Source organism: Amaranthus tricolor, chromosome 5, assembly GCF_026212465.1.
Source record: "Amaranthus tricolor cultivar Red isolate AtriRed21 chromosome 5, ASM2621246v1, whole genome shotgun sequence".
Classification (NCBI taxonomy): Eukaryota; Viridiplantae; Streptophyta; class Magnoliopsida; order Caryophyllales; family Amaranthaceae; genus Amaranthus; species Amaranthus tricolor.
The window spans coordinates 28,688,689-28,710,031 of record NC_080051.1 but is presented as its reverse complement, the minus strand read 5'-3'; the positions used below and the strand labels follow the sequence as shown (position 1 = coordinate 28,710,031).

Below are 21,343 nucleotides of genomic sequence, written 5' to 3'. Positions count from 1 at the left end.
CTTTTTTTTTTCTCTCTTTTTCTCCCTTCCAACGTGTGAAAGCAATTTTTTTTTGTTTTATTCAATTCTCTTCCCATCATCTTCATCCTCTTCATGAAGAGGATCAAAAGTATTCCTCTTGCCTAAGAGGATTGTAATACTCCCTCCACATTCAAGAGGATATCCTTAAAAAGGAACTAAAAGGAAGGGATATCCTCTTCATTGTTGTTCATGATCTAAGAAAAAATTGTCTATAATTTCTATATAGAATTTTATTTGATTTGTTTTAATATATCTTTTCATAATTTTTTTTCTTTTATAACTTTTACTTTGTGTGTTTATATAAGTTTGAAGTATAAAGGAATTAAGAAATGATTTTTTTTAAAAGATAATTATTATAGAGTAACTTTTAAAAGGATGAATTTGAGTGGCAAAAAGGTAAATGTGGTATAGAATAGAAAACATATAGAAAGTAGTAATTTTTTTTTTCCCAAAAATTAATACTATTGCAAAAAAAATTCAAAACAATTAACATAAAAAATATAACAAATATAAAAAAAATAGGAGAAAGTGATTAAAATAAAAATTGTGGCAAGTTGAATGTAGAGAACGTACAGTAGTTCTTAATCCTTATCAAGTTTAGAAGTTGACTTTAATTCAGAAAAAATATGGGGATTTGGGACGATAAGAAAAAGAAGGAAGGATTTACAGAGAACAAACCGATGAGCGCCATGTGGATGTTTGTACGACAAATCTGACATAAAACATCTCTTCTTTCTTCTTCACTTATATAAGACAGCAGTCACGCCACATCACTTCTTTTCGTGTACTACTAATCCACCCATTCATGTCTCCTTTTTTTTTACGTTTTTTTTTTTTAAATACTTTGAGTTTTTTAAATGATGCAAAATAAATAGAAAAATATTATTATTTGTGTTTTTATTAATTTTTTTTGAAGTAAAATTTGTGCTTTTATTTTATATAAAAGTATTTTTTCTGTTGTTATACGTATTTGTCTTTTTATTTATGCAATTGTTTCACTTATTAATATATATTAATTTTATAAAAAATTGAAATCACAAAATATAGTGTCTATTTCTCCTTGTATTTAGGCAAAAACTTAAAAAAATGGCTATGTGGAGATTCGCGCAGCAAAATAACACAAGTCCGGTTTATTTATCAAAAATTTTTAAACTTGTGGCCCTTTATAATTAAAATAGAGAATTTTTAAAATCAAAATAAAAATTCAATACAATTATATGTTAAATATTATAATTAAATAAAAACTCAAAATTTCTAACTACTGTAGTACTAACTTTATATTTTTGGCAAATGTCATATGTTTAGGGCTACATATAACCATTAATGCTAATAAGATTTTTTTATATTCCCCATATAAATCATGAGTAAATTTTTTTTTTCAATATAAGAGCAATTTATTACTTTAATTTTGTGGTGAACTTGTCAAAGATTAATTATTTTACAAGGCTAATTTAATGAGTAATTTGTTGATCTATTAATAAACTTGTCAAAGATTCCATTGAAATTAGTCCATGTACATTTATTATAGGAATTAAGGGCTATGTATAACAAAGTCCTATATTTTTAAGTACTACAATTATATTTTCAAGGATTAACTTTATAAAAATAACTTAAATTATTTGTTAAATTAAATTTTTATCTTTTATGTTAAGAAGGAAGAGAAAAAAAGTAATAGGTTGATGAAAAATTATTGAATTAGTTGGGATGACTGAATAAAAAAATATTTAACTTCATACTATTTTATCCGATATAACTCAAGAGACTAACAGAAGGAATAATAGTGAAAAGTAAAGTGTAAAATAAAATTATTTTTATTTTGCTTTCATATGTAAAATAAAATTATTTTGCTTTCAATAATTAGATGAGAAAGCGTGTTAATAGGTATAATGAATAGGCACTAAAAAGTGAGCACAAAAATAGGGAAGTGATAATAGTAGTATCAGAAGAGTATTAATGAAGAAGAGGCACATAATTATGGTATTAATTAAGTTATCGGGATTGCAACATTTTAATTTTTATAAGGAGCAGCTCCAAACACAAGGTCAAGGATAGTTATGAAAGCAAAGGAAGCCGGGCCCCATTCATTTTTTATTATTTTATGGTTGAAATTTGTGTAAAACAGCATCACTAACTCATAACATCTACTAAATAATAACATTATTAATGAAATAATTAATTAACTACAGAAAAATAAAAAATCAGCCACACGTGAGAGTTTGAGACCCCATGGCCCACATGGAGTATTCAACAATTATGAATTCACGTGTGGGTGACGTCATTGTAAGAAAACAGGTTCAGCATTTTGCGGCGTTTTGAAGATCGAGCTGTTTAATGTTCCTTTCTTCCCCATGTTTTGACCGTTTTTACCTGGTTCATCTTCAATTTAAAGCTATCATATATAATTAATTTGGTTTCATAATTCAATATTTTAAATTCTTAAAAGAAATTTTTTTTAAAAAAAAGTTTTCATTTGTTTCTCTTTAACTAAAAGTTTTCATTGTAGAATCAAATGAAAGGAGTAAATGAAACTATTGTAGTGTTGCTTAATTTACCAAAGTACACGTTTTGGGGGGATTATGAGATACAAGGAAAAAAAAGGAAGAGACAGATGATTCCAATTTCCAACTTACAAACTACAAAGCAGCATTGTTTTGATGTTTACTATTTTTCACTTGTTTTCAGCGCCTAATTTGTTATGTTTGCTATGAGGTTAGAGTGTATATTTTCATCATCATTATCAACAATTTCATATCTCGCTCGAAAACAGGGTTTAGGTGACGGACAATCCATGTCCATACTTCCTTGAGTGGGAGTGCCAGAAGAAAGCAGCCAATTTAACCCCCAAAAGGTGAGAACCCTGCATAAAGAGAAATGTGATTGACATTATTCTCACAAGAGCAAAACAACGAAACAACAGTAGCCAAAACAAGGGGTGAGACAATATAATAGACTTGCTGGGTAAAAAAAAGGACAAAAAAGGGCGAATAAGAGGCAATTAGACATCAGAGTAGAAAGGCAACTAAAGAAATTATTAATAATCTAGAATGCAAATCTAACGTCTCCAACTTTTCCTATCTAGAGTATATATTATATTTATAAAAAATATATATAAATTCTATATATCGAGACACATTTAATGAGAAGGAACATGAATATATTTTAAATTTAAATATCCATAAATGATACATAATTTATCTCTAAATGTATAAAATATTTTAAATGTAACCTTCAAAGCGAAAGGAATAAATGTGAAGTACTTCTATAAAAGAGTCCTAGAAATAATAAAATAGAAAAAAAAAAAAAAAAAAAAGAAGTTTGCTTAAAAATGACTCCAATGGCAATGGCATAGAAATAGTTGTAAAAATTGTAATCCCAATGCAAGATGAAAAGACAAATGAGGAGGGAGAGAAGACCAAACACATCAAATTTGGGGACTGACTTTGAGAGATCCGAGTCACGCAAAAGAAGGATGTCCACCCACAACTACATCCGTGCAATCCTTCTATCCCTCTTCATTTGGTTTTTCTTGTTTTTCCTATGTTGCTTTTTTTTTCTTTTTACTTTTTTTATTAAAAAGTAAATACAATCTCCTATTACCAAAAAAAAAAAGAAAATTTTAATTCATCTTATAAGCGGTAAAAAGGAAACCCGTATTCAAAAACAAAAACTCATTTTACTACATATGATATTTAAATTCGTTTCCTAAAGTTTGCTACATTATCTTTATTTGGATATGATTTTATAATAGCCCACCGTTAGATAATTTCATAAAAAAGTTGCTCAACAAATATCAATGCCCAACTGCGTTACCCCAAACAATACCAAAGTCAAGTTGGGCTTCTTGATGAGATATTTAGGCCTCTTATGTACAAGCACTCTTAAGTTGTTTTGCTGTTATCTCTTTGTCAATCCCCCGACCACCAGGCACCAACATTATATTATCCTATTGTCATATGGGAGGAGTTTGGATGTCGGATATGCACAACCTCACCCAATCAAAAGAAACAGCAATCATTCCGTGGAGTACCAACTTTGTTGAAGATTCAATACTTTAAATTCTTTTGCAGTTACAGATTCAATATAAAAACAATAAATAATAGTAAGGTATTTACAATGGGATGAAATTGTAGAGTAGGTCATGACATCTGGGGGGAAAATTGGGGATAAACCATTAAATTAGCTACTATTTTCACATAAGGTAGCAGAAACATCAAGAAAAAGACGGTAGTTTCTTACGTGTTTTTTTCCTTTCTTGAAAACCAAATCGACCAAATTACTCATTTGAAAGAGAATCCGCTTCCTTCAGGCACAATCTCATGATTTCAGCAAGCTTCCTGCTAGCATCCAGGCAGAGCTCCATTCCCTGTTTTAATGTATCAATTAGTAGGGCAAGGTAAGAAAATATTTGTCAAACTAGCAGAGTAGGATACACGTTAAGCAATCAATTCATCCTCGAGAAACGCGTAGGCAGTTTTAACACGTAAGCAATAGAAACAGAAACACGTAATTGTAGCAGAGTCGACACAACAGCACAATGTTCAATATAATGTTTCGACTTGCCTTGTAATCTCACCAAGTCGATTAGGAATGTCAAAGTTCAGTTTGCAAAGAGCTATTCGCTCAACGGTTCATGAATAAAATCTGAAAAGACTCCTGTATGAGGGTTCACACTTCACATTAGAGGTCTTCATTTGGGTCATCGGGTTAGGTGTTTCGGGTTGGTTTGAAATCGGGTCAAATCGAGTTCAGTTATGAAGTCGGGTGAATTTCGGATCATCGGGTCTGTTCTGAACACCTCTACTTCACATGAGCACCACCATTATACTTGCGTGTAATAGAGAAGTGATTTGCATCAGACTCTTATCTACAATGAATTGAATGTCAACTACTTCACATCAAAAAATTAGCACAGTCTAATTTGTGACTTCGATTCAAAACTATCACTATTGTCACATGCAAAAACTGATAACGGTGTTATACTTACACAGATGGGCAGGAAATACATCCAATATAGAGGAGAAAATGGACGGTTATACCTCGTGCATTTTGGGGGCTGTCCATTCTCCAGTAATAGTCAACTGCGTAACCTCTGACCGAGAAGGCATATAGGTAAGCATCAAGCTTCCATCTTCATTGCGTTCCTCTTCTAGAAGAGGATCAATGATGAGATTGTTCCCAAGAGAAGACTACAAAAGAAAGAATATATTGTTAGATAAAAATAGCAGTCTAAATCACTGGTAAAGTTTATTTGCTGCAGATTGTACACAACATACAAGGCTCCTTCACAACTTACACAAACAGCAAATCTAATCAAAGACACCCTAAAATTGGCAAGGTGGAAAATAGTAAAGAGCGAAATATTGAAGAATCTGATTCATTTCCAATCATACCCCTCTTTGGGGAATCAGAATTACTATTGAATACAAAAGAATAGTCATACAACCAAACAAATGATCATAAATACGCAAATACCAATTCTGGGTCTCACATCTGTGTAAAACTGCACCTAACTAAGAAGGGTTGTGAGGGAATTGTCTGAATACCAAACATATAAAGAGCATCCAATTAGTACACTACCAAAAAACTTCTCAAACTGCACACATTCTGTTAGCAACAGCATTCCAATACCCAATATCATAAAGGGCACCCAATTGTTTAAGTCGGGTTGAACAGGGTTGAATTTTCATTGACATTCAGCTCCGTGGAATTGTCGATTTCGAGAAGTACTAGCTCAGGTCAAAGCCTTCAAAATTCAAACTTAGATTATTAGAGCCAAAGATTTATAGTTTTTTGGTTTTGAAGTTTATAAAAGACTAGAAAAATGGCTCATTCCATCTTATTTATGTGAGATTAAATATGATGTTTGCTTTCATCTGTCAACCGGAACCACGTTGTATGGAGATATTGTATGCAAGGGTAATGTTGTATGAACCAATTAACCATCAAAACTTGTTTAGGTAGGAGATACTTAATAGCATTAGGTTGATGGAATGTTGTTGTACAGAATTAAATATGTTGACGGTAAAAAATGTCCATTTGCAAAAGCAAAAGTCAAAGAAAGAATAATGGATGTATTCAAGTGCAAATAATGCCTTATTAGTTGTTAGATCACATTATTCACAAATGGAAGATATTTGGATATAACACAGGCTTGTGCTTAATTTTATTGACATAAGACCATGTTATTTTATTTTACATAATGCTGCTGTGATGTATTAAAATATTGTAAGAGGGAAATAGGTAAGAAACAAAAGAGGAAGAGAAGTTAAGAGGTTGAAGAATTGAATATGGGAAAGAGAAGAGAGAAGAGGAATGTTCAAAGTTGATTGTAATTGCAGCCCAGAGAATTTGAGTGGTCAGTAGTTGGAAGTTGGAACAACCTTACAACAGAATAAAGATTACGCTCAAACTATGTATGCCTTAATCTCCCTACCCCTCTTAAAATCTTACACTTGAAAAACTTCTAACGTCTAACCACAACATAATTGCTCTGATTGATTTTCCCTTCTAGCTGATAACTTCTTTACAATAACTCGGTAAAGTCTTGACTCTAGAGAATAGGACGTTTCTTATGGTGATCACAGCTGTCTACTAGTTAGTTTAGTTAACATATCAAGCTCCTCATCTTAATTACAGCCCACAGATACAATGATAGTATCATATTGCAAAAACACAAAACAAAGCTTCAATATAATCAAAGTAAATGCCGAGTTAATGATATACGACTATGTAAAGTGTTGCTAAGATGGCTAAGAAGCTTTAAAGCCCGAAGCCACAATAAGCAGAGTGAGCCATACATAAATCGACAAAGTGTGTGGTAACCAGGAAAAAAGATCAAATATTGGAGAATGATTGGCTCCTACACATACCATGGGGCAAGTATAAAAATTAGGCATCATTATGTTCAAAGGGGAATGAACTTCAAACAAGTACCTACGGGACACTCTATACAAAAATATAAAAATCAAAAAAAAGGGGGAAGTAAATTGCTCTTACAAGTTACAAGCACATACCGCAAAATGGATGAAAGCTCTCTAGGGTCAAAGTTACACCAAGTCACCAATTTATAAACAACATTTTATTACCCCCAACGCCATCATGTAGATCCAACCTAGGTGGGGCTTGTAGGGACTAGGATCAAAGGTTGTTTCGGATTAACCCTCGGTAGCAAACATTATTTGCAACTTCACATAAAATAAAAAGTGCATGTGCTTTAATAAGCCTTTTTTATGTAGTCCAATAAGTTTTTAAACGAAAACAACTACAAAAGTAAATTAAAAAAGACACGTATATATAAGAATCATATAACCCACCAACGACAAATGAACCTTCTCTTATCCACCTTACACCGCAACCTGGTCACATAAATCACTTCTCCATTGGTTATACTCTAAGCAAACCAAGGTAAATAAGAGAAAGAGAGACCAGTGTCACATGGTTCTGTGGTTTCACCCGCGAATCACGATTCGGTTCACCCGGCCCAAATCGGGGTTCGTTCGCCGGATGAATCGCTGATGGGAGCGAATCGGTTTTCGGCTACCTTAACTGAGAAGAGTATAGCATGAAGACGTTGCTGAATGTTCTAGGCTTTGCTCTTCAAAAAGATATTGTATAAAAAAGGAAAATTTGCAAAGAAACACCTTTTAAAACCCCTTTTTTGTAAAGAAACACCTTTTATAATTTTTTTTGTAAAAAACACCTTTTAAGAGACTTTTTTTAAAAAAAAACACCTTAAACCAGTTTCCGGTGACTTTTGTCAACTTTCCGGCGTTGACTATGCCAGTCAACGACGGAAAGTTGACAAAAGTCACCGGAAACTGATTTAAGGAGTTTTTTTTTTTAAAAAAAAGTCTCTTAAAAGGTGTTTTTTTACAAAAAAATTATAAAAGGTGTTTCTTTACAAAAAAGGGGTTTTAAAAGGTGTTTCTTTTAAATAATAAAAAAAAATTTTAAAAAAATTATTATTTTTTTTTTGTTATTATTATCATTATTATTATTATTATTATTATTAAAAAAAAAAATTATTTTTATATAATAATAAAAATAAAATTTTTTTTCAAAAAATAATATTAATAATAAAAATAAAAATAAAAATAAAACAAAAATTTTTAAAAAAGTTAAAAAAAATTTTTAAAAAATTAATAATAATAAAAAAAATAAAAAGTATAAAAAAATATAAAATAACAATAATAATAATAAAATTAAAAATAAAAATAAAATTAAAATTTTTTTTTTAAAAAAAAGAATAATAATAATAATAATAATAATAATAATAAATATTATTATTCTTTTTTTTTAAAAAAAATATTTTTTAAATTTTATATTTATTTTTAATTTTATTATTATTATTATTATTTTTAATTATTATTATTGTTATTTTATATTTTTTATACTTTTTATTTTTTTTATTATTATTATTTTTTTTAACTATTTTTAAAATTTTTGTTTTAATTTTTATTTTTATTTTTATTATTAATATTATTTTTTTAAAAAAATTTTATTTTTATTATTATATAAAAAAAAAATTTTTAAATTTTTACAAAAATTAACAATAATAATAATAATAATAATAATAATAATAATAATAATAAAAACAAAATAAAAAAATAATAATTTTTTTAATTTTTTTGTAAAGAAACACTTTTTATAATTTTTTTTGTAAAAAAACATCTTTTAAGAGACTTTTTTAAAAAAAAAACACCTTAAATCAGTTTCCGGTGACTTTTGTCAACTTTCCGGCGTTGACTTTGACAAAAGTCACCGGAAACTGATTTAAGGTGTTTTTTTTTAAAAAAGTCTCTTAAAAGGTGTTTTTTTACAAAAAAAAATTATAAAAGGTGTTTCTTTACAAAAAAGGGGTTTTAAAAGGTGTTTCTTTGCAAATTTCCCTATAAAAAATGAGAAAAGAGAACAATAAGAAGAAGAAATTGAAACATAAAAGAACAAAAGTCTTACATGATGAATCAAAATAGAAGATTTTGAGACTACATATGATTTCAAGATTAAAATTTCACCATTAAAGGCCTTTTTTAAGTTTCAGCTACTTGAGGGGGAAGTCCATCGTTTCAGGTAGGAAGAAGAAAGAGTTGATTACTAAGGAAGGGAAAAAGATTAGAAGTAGCTGAAGTAATTTACTGTAGAAGAAGAGTAAAGGGAAAAAGAGTAGAAGTACTTTCTAAATAAATGTGAAAAAAAGTGAAGAAAAGTAGTAAAACTCTTAGTATACCATGCATAACTTATATCATACACAATTCTCAAATTGAAGTTGTTAAAAAAAGTGAAAGTACTTTTCCCCTCCTATTTATTATTATTGTCTCATTATTATTGTACATATTCAATTGTAAAAATTTTGAATTTTATTTAGTTAAAAATTATAAAATGTTGATTGTAATAAAATGTTTGATATTTTAAATAAAATAATATGAAAAACTCTGAACAAATAAAATGCATGAATCATGCAACTAAAAATCGAATCAAACAATCTACGCGAACGAACATATATGTCAACTAGCAAATCGCGAATCCGAATTCGTACAATGAATCATGTGACATTGAGACAGACCATAGATGACACACCTAGTCATGTAGCAATAAAGAAGAAAGCGTGTCCAAGAGACCATGACAATACGCTCAACAACTATCCTAGTCAAATTCATAGACAAATCCATTGTAAGATGTGAGAGCAGCTCGAGAGTTGAGACTAAGATAAACAACAGTATAGCCGAAATTCTTTCTATTCAAATTACTATAGGGATTTTCCACCATGACATATCCTAACACTTGAGAAATTTTTATATATTTCAGTGCTGAAATGATCAAAGACATCTCGTCCACAAGACTACCAATTCAAAAAGGGCTCGAGGCACACTTTGAAATAAATCATCTCTTAGAAATCCAAACAAAGTTTAAAAAGACTTCGATACAGAATTCTGGATGAGAAGACATTTCTGTAGGTGGTTTTCGGAATACAGGAACTTGTTCTGGTGGATAATATTCAGTACCTAAAACTCTAGTAAGTTTCATTTTGGTATGAGGCATTCTCAAGATTCTAAGTTAAAAAATTGTATAGTTGCAGTGATCAATACTCATAAGCCTGAGTTATGATGTTCGCGTAGATTTCGTCTCAATAAACCAAAATGACGCTCAGATTACAAGAGCTGGTTATGACTTGAAAGCGATGCTAGTCTTTACAATTCAAAAGGTTAGTCAGCGAGAAAAAACAAAGACAGAGATGCATACCAGAGAGACTGCTGCAACCAAATCATACATCAAGATCCCTGCATCAGCTAGAGCAAGACTCGCACATGATACAATGACAGGAAGTTCGCCTGCCGAAATGAAATACAGAATCAAAAAAGAGAAAGAAGGGAATCCATTTTAATGACACTACATATTTTGCCAAGAGACCAACATCTGGCACGTCATACAACAGTTCTATTTTCAGGCATGTATACATCGCAAGTTATTGGTAGATTAGATCCACAGATGAAACGGTTCAGATAGTAAGGGCAAGGAGACTCTTCCATGCTCAGGTAGCAAAGTAGCATAGCAGTGGAAGGATGATCGTCTTACCAAGAAAACCAGGGAGACAATAGTAAGATGGTGAGCAGGGGGAGGTGATGGGGCACACGGCTAGTTTACAGATAATCAGAAGATAATGTTGGGGATTCAGTTTCTTTTTCTTATCCAAGAAAACACTCTAACGCCCAATGGATGGTTTGAGCATGTAGGGATCAAGTTTCACAATTGAGTTCGAACAAGCCTATTTAAACCAACCGTCTGATTCTTGACTCAACCGCACAAACGGTTCATAAAGAGTCAAACCAAATTGGAAAGTCAAATTCATCCCGTGAAATCAAACCGCCTCATTAAACCAACCCTATAACTAATAAGGATTCAGCACATTAACATGATTTAAAATCTTTGCATCCTCCTGAGTCTTCTGGCCATCATTGCTAAAAAGGTATTATCTTGAGAAATCTAGTCATGGTATACAATGCTAATATTGTTTTTAAAAATGTGTTACTTGCTTTGTTCCTCTTCAAAAATGTGACAGTTCTTTAAAGTAGGTTGCATGATTTTAAAAATATACACTTTATTTCTAGTCTTCTACGGAGGAGCCGATACAGAAAACAAGACCAAGCATAGCAAATACATGAAAGCATAAGCTGAGAAGATCTCAATTTCTAGAATCATTCTCAATCACCAACTTACTGTGTAGGACAAAAACATTTGCTTTTTGAAAGGAGCCTGATATTCCACAGGAAAAATATTATTTAAATACTTACTTCCACCAGATTCCGTAACTAACGCAAAAACATCAACTGTTGTCTTGGGAAAGGATTCCAATATTATTGCACCCTCCAAAGCTTTGTGAAGCACTGAAGAAAACTCTTTGTGTTCAGAAACCTGAAGAATAGTTTATATTAATAAATAACAAGAGAGCTCGTCATGAGCATCAAAAAGAATATTAACGGAAATACACCATCCATTTAAAGTTCAAGTTAATCTTTACCTGTCCACGAACATGGGTAGCAAAAGGTGTATAGCTGACACTGCAATTTAGTCGGCCAACATTACTGTACATCATTGCCTTCTTACTTTCTCTCGGTCCAAATCTGAAGCGAGAAAAATGTGTTTTCTTAAAAGGACATTTTGAAAAAAATTATTTGAAAAAGGAAAATGAATAATAATTGAATGCTTATGCTGTATGTTGCAAAGGTATACATTTGAAAGACATTTATTTAATGTTAAAAATACAGATAATACATACTATATTAATCAAATGAAATAATAATCGAAGTTATCTTTTGTACTCCCTCTTCTTAAAATATCTCCAGAATTCCACTTGCCAATCTAGTGAGTGTTATTGTATATGCCCAAACCAACATTTTCTGTTCTCCTATCCTTAATTTTGCTACTCAAAGATCTCTTATATCCACTTTTGAATTGTCTCTTATAGTATGCTCACACAGCCACCTTAGATTATGCATCTCAACTATCTCTACCTTCTTACTATGATCCCTCTTAGAATAGGCCAGATGCTGAAACTATTTATCTCGGCCAAACTGCACAAATTATAGAAAGTGTGTTGCAACTTTGCTATGCTCCTTCTTACTATTTATCTCAACTATCTCTACCTTCTTACTATGCTCCTTGGAAAAAGTGTGTTGCAACTTTGCTAGATGGGCTTTCAAAATAATGGAAGAAAAAAATATGTGTATGAGCTTGCTTATGACTTCCAAGTTCCCCCCAAAAAAATAAATTGTGATTCCTACTAACTGCTACCTCAAGTTTGAGTCAAGCTAGCATCATAATCACCCAAACTCCAACCTGCTGTTGACTTCTAGCTGAAGCTTGGCAGACAGCCAATCCCCCAAAAGATCCAAAAGAACCCATTTATTTCTCTTACTAGTTTCTATAAAAAAAAATGGCGTCTTTCTTGGAGTAAGAACCCTTGACCAAGGATGAAGCAATTAGGGATTCCATTATATCATGACTCATCATTTACATGCAGTGAAGCCATTAGGTTACATAAAAGTCATGAATGTTGGGATAAGCAACAGGTAAGAATAACATACAGTACACTTGACCAAATAAATGGAACTAAAATTTGAGGATTCCTAACCAAATGCAAGGCATAAATCATAATTCAGAAAGAAAATGTAGTCTTTTTCCAGAAAGTGATGTACTCACACAGACACGATAACCTTGGTGTTGCCAAATTCAGCACATGCAGAACCAGCAGCAGCACTAACGACACCAGTTTTCAAGTCTGCAAAGAAAGAAAGAGAATAATGAATAAATAATAATGTGATCACATAATCAGGTCAATACAAGAAAATGTATGTTCCTCAGCGGATTCAATTAGTCACCCCGACTACTATATGATAGACTTGACTAAATTTCATATTCTGTATTCTGTACTATTTATTCATTGCTGGGTAGCAGAAATGCATACCATGCTTTTGTCATTAAGCCTATGTACTTGCACAAACAAAGGTGCAAACCCCTTCCCCAAGGTGGGAAACTCCTCAGAGATGCTAGGTCAAAGGTGAGTTTTGGTTTCAGCCAATTCTACATAAGCTCACTAGATGAATTGTGATCAACAAAGGTCAAACTAAATCACATAAAACAAGGAATCACATAGACCTCTTGAACAATTCAATAATAAGACACAACTATCTAATAAATGGCGCTATCATACACTAATTTCATTGGGGATGATTTCCGGCGAGTAATATACACGAGTATTAGATGATCAACAAAAGTTTACCCTTACGAAAAAGTAAGCGCACAAGTGTAGAGATATAGAATGCAAAAGATCAAAAAGAACCAGCAGGGACGAAAGGAGAATAAAGCAGAGATGAATCTGACAAATCTACCAGAGTAAATAACAAAGATATCAAGTTGAAATCAGCAAGAATTTCATCCTTACTTTAAAAGGTATCAAGTCAAAGAGGCCCATCAAAAGAGGCAACCAAGTCCTTAAGGTAAGGAAGAGTGAAGATCTTATCCAGGCTTTATTATGGACTTCAGATCAAGGGAAACACTTCACAAAACTTAAGTGCCTATTTTCACTCTTTTATTCTTCTTATCAACCATGAAGCTTAAATAAAGGAAGAAAGTATCGATAATACTACCATGAATGTCTCGACTTTGGAATCTCTTAGTTTAGCTTAGCCAATGTCAAGGCAGGAAGCAAGTAACAATGCATTTCAAAGTTACGACAGGCTACGATCATTTTAGAATTTAGAACCACAAGGTCCAGCAATAAGCTATTGACACTAGACAGAGAAAATTGCTCGAAAAGCTACCAGAAATAGCAAACTAGTTCGCTAAAATCATCTACTTTCGATGTCAAAATATACTGAGTTTTTGCCTGTAATGATGCAATAAAGTTGGTAAATGCAAGATGAATCTTATACTATCAATAGCGAAACATAAATACATAGAGAAATGGCTTTCAGTATTCTGTTGGTCAATATTAAATACTCTTGCATTCAGGTTAAATAAAGCTTTGATCACTAAGATTGAAAAGAAATATACACGGTATTGAACATAGAACGGTCGAAGAGACATTGAGCTTTAGTACAACGAAATTACAGAATCTGTCTCCAATGTCAACAAAAAAGTGGCTGAACATGCATTTACTCTTCTTCCCTACAATGAATCAGCTGGTGACCATCGATTATCTGTCTCCAATGTCAACAAAAAAGTGGCTGAACATGCATTTACTCTTCTTCCCTACAATGAATCAGCTGGTGACCATCGATTTTTAGATAATCTTTCAGTCCATAATAATTGAAAAGTTCCTAATTTAATTCATTCCTAATAGAAACCACTGTGCTCTATGGGAAATTAAAAGAAAGAACGAGAGTATGGGAAGAACAAAAATGATAGATTTTCAAGAAATCAAACAAACTACTTCCTGGACAAGGCAAAGGCTACTTGAACTGCAAGATTTGATCGGCAGACTTACCTGCCATCAGTATGACATATTTCTCTCTTTCTCTCTTTCTCTCCCCCTCTTTCTTGCATTCTATCCCTATGGAGCTGAGAGAACACCAATGCATGTACTCTAACAAGGTGTACAGGGAAAAAATATACAGTGATCGGTACCTTCTTGAAAACAGTTCAGTGAGAGTCCTTCACCTCCCTAAGCCACAGATAGTCCATTATGATTAGCCTAAGTCATTGCCTACCAAATGCCGAACATTGAGGCAAATTTGTTCAACCACTGCACCCACAAACTGAACTTTCCATTCAAACTGTGTTACTCAGACATGGGCAAACGCGCCTGATACAAGAACATCCAACTGTTGGGCATGTGATTTGTCAAGGCTTGATACATTGAACACCACGACAGTACTCAAACTAGACAAGGATGTAAAGACACACATCATTCATGAATCATGTTCCACTTTATAAACGTAGCGTTAAAAAAAGGGTATCGCTCATATCAACCAAAACACCAAACTGCAATACCCACATATGGATTCCAAGAGCAAAAAGCAACCCAGAACCAATATGACCAAGAAAAAATCAAAACACGCATGGAGCATCCAGTATTAGCAAGATAAAAACAACCCATCTTCCAAAAACGAAAACAATAAACCACCAAAGGCAAGAAAGTAGACGTAAATTAAAATCAATAACCCACAAACATCAGAAAATGCAGAAGAAAATGGAGACTTAAAAGGGTAAAAAAGAGGAATGAGAAGGGAACATACAGGCAGGTCTACACTGGTAAAAACCACGGCCATCGGAACGGACTCCATTAGAGGAATTGAAAGTGGCGTTTTGAGGTTTCTTCTTTTGGGTAGAAGGGGAGTATGTTGGAGTTGTTCCTGGTTTAGTTGACATCTTCTGGGTACTTGTACTTGATTCAGTAGTGAAAATCACTAATGGTTACTCCAATCAGCCTTGATTTTGTTTTCGTTCTCTGCCGTTATTTGCTCGGTGGCCGGTGGCGTTCTTCGCGGCTTCCGAACTCTGCTATGAAAAAGTGGCGGTGACCCGGAGAGTTTTAGGTTTAAATTCTAAGTCGGTGCTGTTTTCCTATGATGTCCTAATACATTAAATTTTGTTATTTAAAGATAATTATAATACAGAGATATAATGTAAAATAAATAAATAAACAAAAGAGATATGATTCTTTTCCCAAAATATTGTAATTTAGGAAAATAATTTTCACATGTCAAAGTTAAAAATAATTTTCTATCTACCGTCCACGTCAGACAGATTTTTCAAAAGAAAAAAATATTCAGAGCAAACCGCCATATTTGGTAATTTTACGATAGCGGTTTGCTTTATTTTATTAAAAAAAGCAAGAAAAATCTAAAAATATAGAGCACAAGTTTTGATCCCATAACCTCACAACTTAACAACTTAAGTGCTAACAACTAAAGCTTTGGAATTTTTATGAAGGAATAATACTTACGCACTAATTTAACTTTTTTGAGATGAGGTAAATCTCAAAATTATTACACGAAGCAAAAATAAGTATACTAAATGTTTTCATAACCAACTAATGAAAACACCAAACCGCCAGTGTGACGGTTTAGTAATATTGTAATTTTTTTTAAAAGTATTGTTTTAAATAAAACGCCAAGTGAGGTAGCGTTTTATATTAGATGTTACACCAAAACTGCTGTTTTGAGTGGCGCTTCTAGCAAAAGAAAGGCAAAAAAAAATTTTTCTCACCAGTCCTATGTGGACGATAGATAGGAAATTATTTTTCCCTTTGATATAAAGTGAGAATTATTTTTCTAAATTACAATATTTTGGGAAAATTCAAGAGATAAACATTAGGAGTTTTTACTTATTTTCTCTTATATTATAAAAGTGGCGTATAAATATAAATTTTTATGGATGATTTTTTACTTTATATTTATTTTTGGATGTAAACGCATTAAATATCTTAGACTTTAAAACGAATTTCTCATGTATAGTTGCAAATTAAATTAAATTGTCTTGACAAAAAGATGTTGAACTATACTAGCATGCTAAGTACTAACCTATTTATTCTAAATATTAAAATCGTTAATTTCAATGACATTCTGAGCTAAATATTTCAAATTCAAGGAAAACAATCAATTTTCAAAACATAAAAACAAAATATGCATTATGCATTCATGTTAAGTTTTGGGAGAACTATGTACATGAGTATATCCGATAAGAAACCAAATAGAACTAAAAAGGTAAAATGGTATTTTTAGCCCCAAGAAATATGTATAAAGAGCTAAAAATTAAGAGTATTTATGAAGCATAATTAATCATATAAAATTCACAATAATTCACTATGTAGATTTTAAATTTTTTTTTAAGTATTATAATTAACCATACAAAATTTCTTAAAAACACGAGTTTTTTTGAATTTATAAGTGTATTTCATCTGAAAATATGATAAAAGCACATTTACTTGTATACCATATCTTTCTTAAAAGACAAGGGATGACTAGCACTTTACAATTTTGCAAACATTTCCTAAGTTAACATTCTAATAAAAGTAGATGACTCTTTAATCAACAATATGCCAATTCAAAATGATCGTGGTTGAAAGCTTTTTTTCGCTCTTAACAAAGAGTTTCGTTTTCAAGACGTGTACGAGGAATTAGTTTCCCTTTCCACTGCGATAGGGTTCTCCAATCTTACCTCCGGGTTGTACATTAAGTAAAAAAGTTCATAGAAGCATTCAATTTGACACTTAATGGAACAAAAAACATTTTTCTTACATCATTAATTTACCCACAAGGCCACAAAACCATTCTTTACATCAGAGTGCTGCATCATGAATTAGTGCCATTCATCCTCACAAGTAGAGAAACAATCTAATGAAGGCAGCCCAATATGAAAGAGTTAAATTAAGCATCCAACCTAGACTGCATAATGCATCGAAAATACATAATCCAAACAAAAAGGATAAAAACATCCGGAGCATATTCAGAACTTCTCTACGCGAGGACTATAATAACTAAGTAGTTTTCGGGCACCTAATGCACAAAATTCACCAAATCAAAGCACAGTTTACTTTGTTATTCTGTGCTACTAGTTGGATTCATCTGCAACAATTAACTAGCAATCTTCCTAGAGAAAAGTTCAGCCTTGAGTTCCTCTTAAAATTGGCGCCTTGGTCTCGACTCTGCAGCAGACACACGGATAGATCTCCCATTTAGATCCTGCATATGCAACCATGGGATTCATCAATCGAACGAAGGAGAAACTAATAACTAAGCATTATAGTTTATAGTTTGAGATATTTTATATGGTAAGCACCAACTATTGCAAAAGGCGAGTGGTAGTAATTCTTAAAATTTTTTCCACAAAATAGCACCCAACTCTTGGAAAATTAACTACAGTAACATTATGGAGGTAAAAACGTTTAATTTCTGTTAAGTTTTGGTAAAAGTCATAAATGCCCCTAAAAAGTTCCAAATTTTTTTCATAAAATAGCACTCGACTCTTGGAAAATTAACTAGAGTTATGTTTCCGTTAAATTGGGCTTTACATTTGGTTTTTTTTAGGGGCATTTATGACTTTTACCAAAACTAAACAAAAATTAAGCGTTTTTACCTCCATAATATTACTGTAATTAATTTTTCAAGAGTTGAGTGCTATTTTGTGGAAAAAAATTTTAAGAATTACTACCACTCACCTTTTGCCATAGTTAGTGCTTACCATATAGAATATCCTTTTAGTTTTGTATTATTCATACTTCTATAAGCTAGTAGATTGTAGCAAAAATCTAAGGGTGTGTTTGGTAAATAGTTTTCTATTGACTTTTGACTTTTTGATCAAACATACAAAAAAAAATGTTTAATAAATGGTTTAAGCAGACTGAAAACCCGACTTTTTAGCCAATACCCAAAAGCTACTAGGATTAAATTTTTCATTGACTTTTGGTTTTTTATCCAATTTTTTTCTAATAAACAACTAAGAACTAATAATTATTTTTAAGCAAACATCTCAATGGTCAAACTAGCTAACAACTCCAACAACCACCATTTGCCAAACAGAACACTAAGAACAGCAGGAACTTCATTTATCTCGACTCCATACCCAAGTTAAACAACAAAGAATTTAGTCTCAATACTCCATAATTATGTCAGCCAAAAGAAGCTGAATGATATTCAAACCTTCAATAAGAAAAAGTGATCAACATTTTTTTTTTTATAATGAAATTGTTTTTTTAGTATTTACCTCACTATCATTATATACCTTAAGTATATAATGTAAGCAAGCATTTAATTTATACCATAAGCAATCCCCTAACCAAGGATGAAAGAGACGAGATAATGTTTCCGTTAGAGTATAAAACATATGCTGACGCCTCAACCAAATAATTGCATAACATTACTACCAGGGTTTTGTTAACAATTGTTACGATAATATTATGCAACTCCACACTCAAAAGCACTAGAAACCACAATGATATATTCTTCAGCGTGAAATCAAACCGAAGGATATTAAAAGATGTAACTTACCACACCATCCAAGGATTCAATTGCATTGTTGACCTCATCGGTAGAACTGTAAGTTACGAATCCAAACCCTTTGGAACGACCACTATCCCTGTCATAAATCACCTTTGCTTCTAATACATCTCCCATTTCACTAAACAGGGTCTTAAGGGCAGCATCATCAACTTTCCATGAAAGATTGCCAACATGAACCTTGTTGGCGCTTTGAAAACTCGGTCCGCCTCTACCAACTCTGGGAGAAAAATCATCTCTTTTTGGTGGGGGAGGTCCTGCATTTACCCTTAAGGATCTCCCCTCAAGTTCCTACAATCATTATAACATTCTTTAGGTGAATAAAGCAGGGAAGGTTGTAAGCTATCCATTATGACTAGTGAAAAGATTGAAGTAAGAAACAGCAATAGTGTTTCCAATTGACACAACACTTGCACAAAGCTGTAACAGTGCACTTTTTCCCTTTGAAGGCCACAACGCCCCTTACATTGCTACGGCAACTTATCATGGTATAAAAAGCGGGGAACAGAAGTGCACACTCATCATTACATAGGTATTGTTTCCAACGCGTTCTTCTTTACATTAATAGGGAGGTACAAATATCTGAATGACTATGAGCCATACTCAATAATCTAGCATTTTCATCCACAAAGATAAGCAAAATTTACAATTTACACAATTGCAGACAATCTTCTTACTGTTTTAACTTCCCTACTTGAAAAGACTACCCTTGAGAACACATGCAAGTACATTTCTAAACCTTTTTTAAACTCTCTCCAATTGCTTCACATTAGTAACAGTTAGTAATCTAATCTTAAAAGTGTCGAGGAACCAATTCAACCAAAAGCTTAAGCTGATGGTTGAGACCCCAGAATATGTTATATACTCTTAACAACGCCTCTCACACAAGATCCCTTTAGGCTAAAAGTGTGGATGCGACACAGATCCTCCCCATAAATGGGGCTTACATTAAACATCAAATTATGTGAACTTACTTTAGATTAAGGAAAATAATCATTTAGAGGGGAACCAAAACACCTACAAATTCAATCACAAAGGGGCAAGCAATCCACATATTATCTAAATTTTATGTTGAACAGATAAACTTCTCAACTAAACCAAGTTTAGTAGACCTAGTATAACCTTATCCAAATCTGTCCTTATTAAACATTAGATTTAAACCTGTGACATTTCGTCAAATTAACTTCTAAACAAACTCAACCAAAAGGTCTAAGCATATGGTTTTAGCCCCGGTATATCTTACATACTCAACCAAAAGATGTAAATTTATGTTACAACAAATGTATCTTTCACTTGGTGCACACAATATCAGAAAATTCAAGTTCAAAAAGTAAAAGAATTTACATAGCCATTGAATTGTTGGGCAGCTGCTTCTACATCCTCAACTGTGGACATAGTCACAAATCCAAACCCTCTGCTTCTTCCAGTTAATTTATCATATATAACCTGTACAAACCCAATAAAAGTATTTGCTTAGGAGAATTACCCAACAGCCAAAAATGATAAATTCTTGGAAATACCCAAAATCAAAAATGGGTACTGATAAACGATCACAAAATTTATTACCTCGACCATTTCAACAGTACCAGCAGACCCAAAAAGATCAGCAAGTTCAGCACTGTCAACATTAAAGGGAAGATTACCCACAAAGAGCTTAAGGTCAGGAGAAAACTGAGGCTGTTGTTGTTCTTCTTCACTCAATACATCCTCTTCTTGTTCAAACTCAGATGAAACGGCGACATTTTGCACAAAACGAGCAGAAAGTGATTCATATCGTTTGAAAGAGGGAAATGCGATGGAATTGGGTGCAATTATGGATGGTGAAGAAGAGAATAAGGAGAAGAAAGGAAAAGAAGATGATGGAGGTTTAGAGAGGGTAAGAGTTTTAGGTGTAAGGGAAGCAATAAAGGATGTAGAAGCCATGGTTATCTGAAAATGGAAAAGCAAAGATAAGGCTGCCACTAATTGCAAAGAGGGAGACGAAGAGGGAAATGAGCGATAAGGTTTTCAAAGCAGCTGCGAGTTATCTGTAATTCTGTAAGATATTTATCCTCACAAATCAAGCAACTTGAAACTTGGAATATAGATATTTTTCCATGATATTTTGAATACAATGGATCTTGTTTAAGTTGTAGTATAACACTATTAACATATAAAGATATGGGTTTGATGTTTATTTAGTTAACTCTTCTTAAAAAAATATTCGATGTGTAAGTGTAAAAATATAGCGTATACATATATTTGTCACTCTCATTTTCGAATTGCAATACTCCTAAATAATGTTTAGTAAGTGAATAATTTATCATGATTGGGGTTCTCTAAAATAT

The 21,343-nt window shown here is 32.2% G+C and overlaps 2 protein-coding genes across 4 annotated transcripts; both read right to left on the bottom strand.

Annotated features, from left to right (window-relative positions):
- Positions 1 to 2,558: 2,558 nt before the first annotated feature.
- Positions 2,559 to 15,605, bottom strand: LOC130812525 (exosome complex component RRP41-like). 3 transcript variants are annotated; one of them, XM_057678020.1, is made up of 10 exons: positions 15,255 to 15,392; positions 14,644 to 14,898; positions 14,071 to 14,268; positions 12,718 to 12,796; positions 11,537 to 11,639; positions 11,310 to 11,430; positions 10,261 to 10,349; positions 5,058 to 5,207; positions 4,258 to 4,384; positions 2,559 to 2,878 (listed from the first exon to the last, which is right to left on the bottom strand). In XM_057678020.1, exons 3-9 carry the CDS (start codon positions 14,165 to 14,167, stop codon positions 4,295 to 4,297), a joined length of 729 nt encoding a protein of 242 aa, XP_057534003.1. In that variant the 5' UTR covers positions 14,168 to 14,268; positions 14,644 to 14,898; positions 15,255 to 15,392; the 3' UTR covers positions 2,559 to 2,878; positions 4,258 to 4,294. The 3 variants fall into 3 exon arrangements, 2 of the variants coding, with proteins under 2 accessions (XP_057534003.1, XP_057534002.1); XR_009042066.1 differs by lacking the exons at positions 14,071 to 14,268; positions 14,644 to 14,898 and having other exon boundaries at positions 3,461 to 4,384; positions 15,255 to 15,605; XM_057678019.1 differs by lacking the exons at positions 14,071 to 14,268; positions 14,644 to 14,898 and having other exon boundaries at positions 15,255 to 15,605.
- Positions 15,606 to 17,236: 1,631 nt separating this feature from the next.
- Positions 17,237 to 21,119, bottom strand: LOC130812524 (29 kDa ribonucleoprotein A, chloroplastic-like). The gene is made up of 4 exons (XM_057678018.1): positions 20,583 to 21,119; positions 20,361 to 20,462; positions 19,008 to 19,307; positions 17,237 to 17,702 (listed from the first exon to the last, which is right to left on the bottom strand). The coding sequence occupies exons 1-4, from the start codon at positions 20,937 to 20,939 to the stop codon at positions 17,640 to 17,642; spliced, it is 822 nt and encodes a 273-aa protein (XP_057534001.1). The 5' UTR covers positions 20,940 to 21,119; the 3' UTR covers positions 17,237 to 17,639.
- Positions 21,120 to 21,343: the final 224 nt, after the last annotated feature.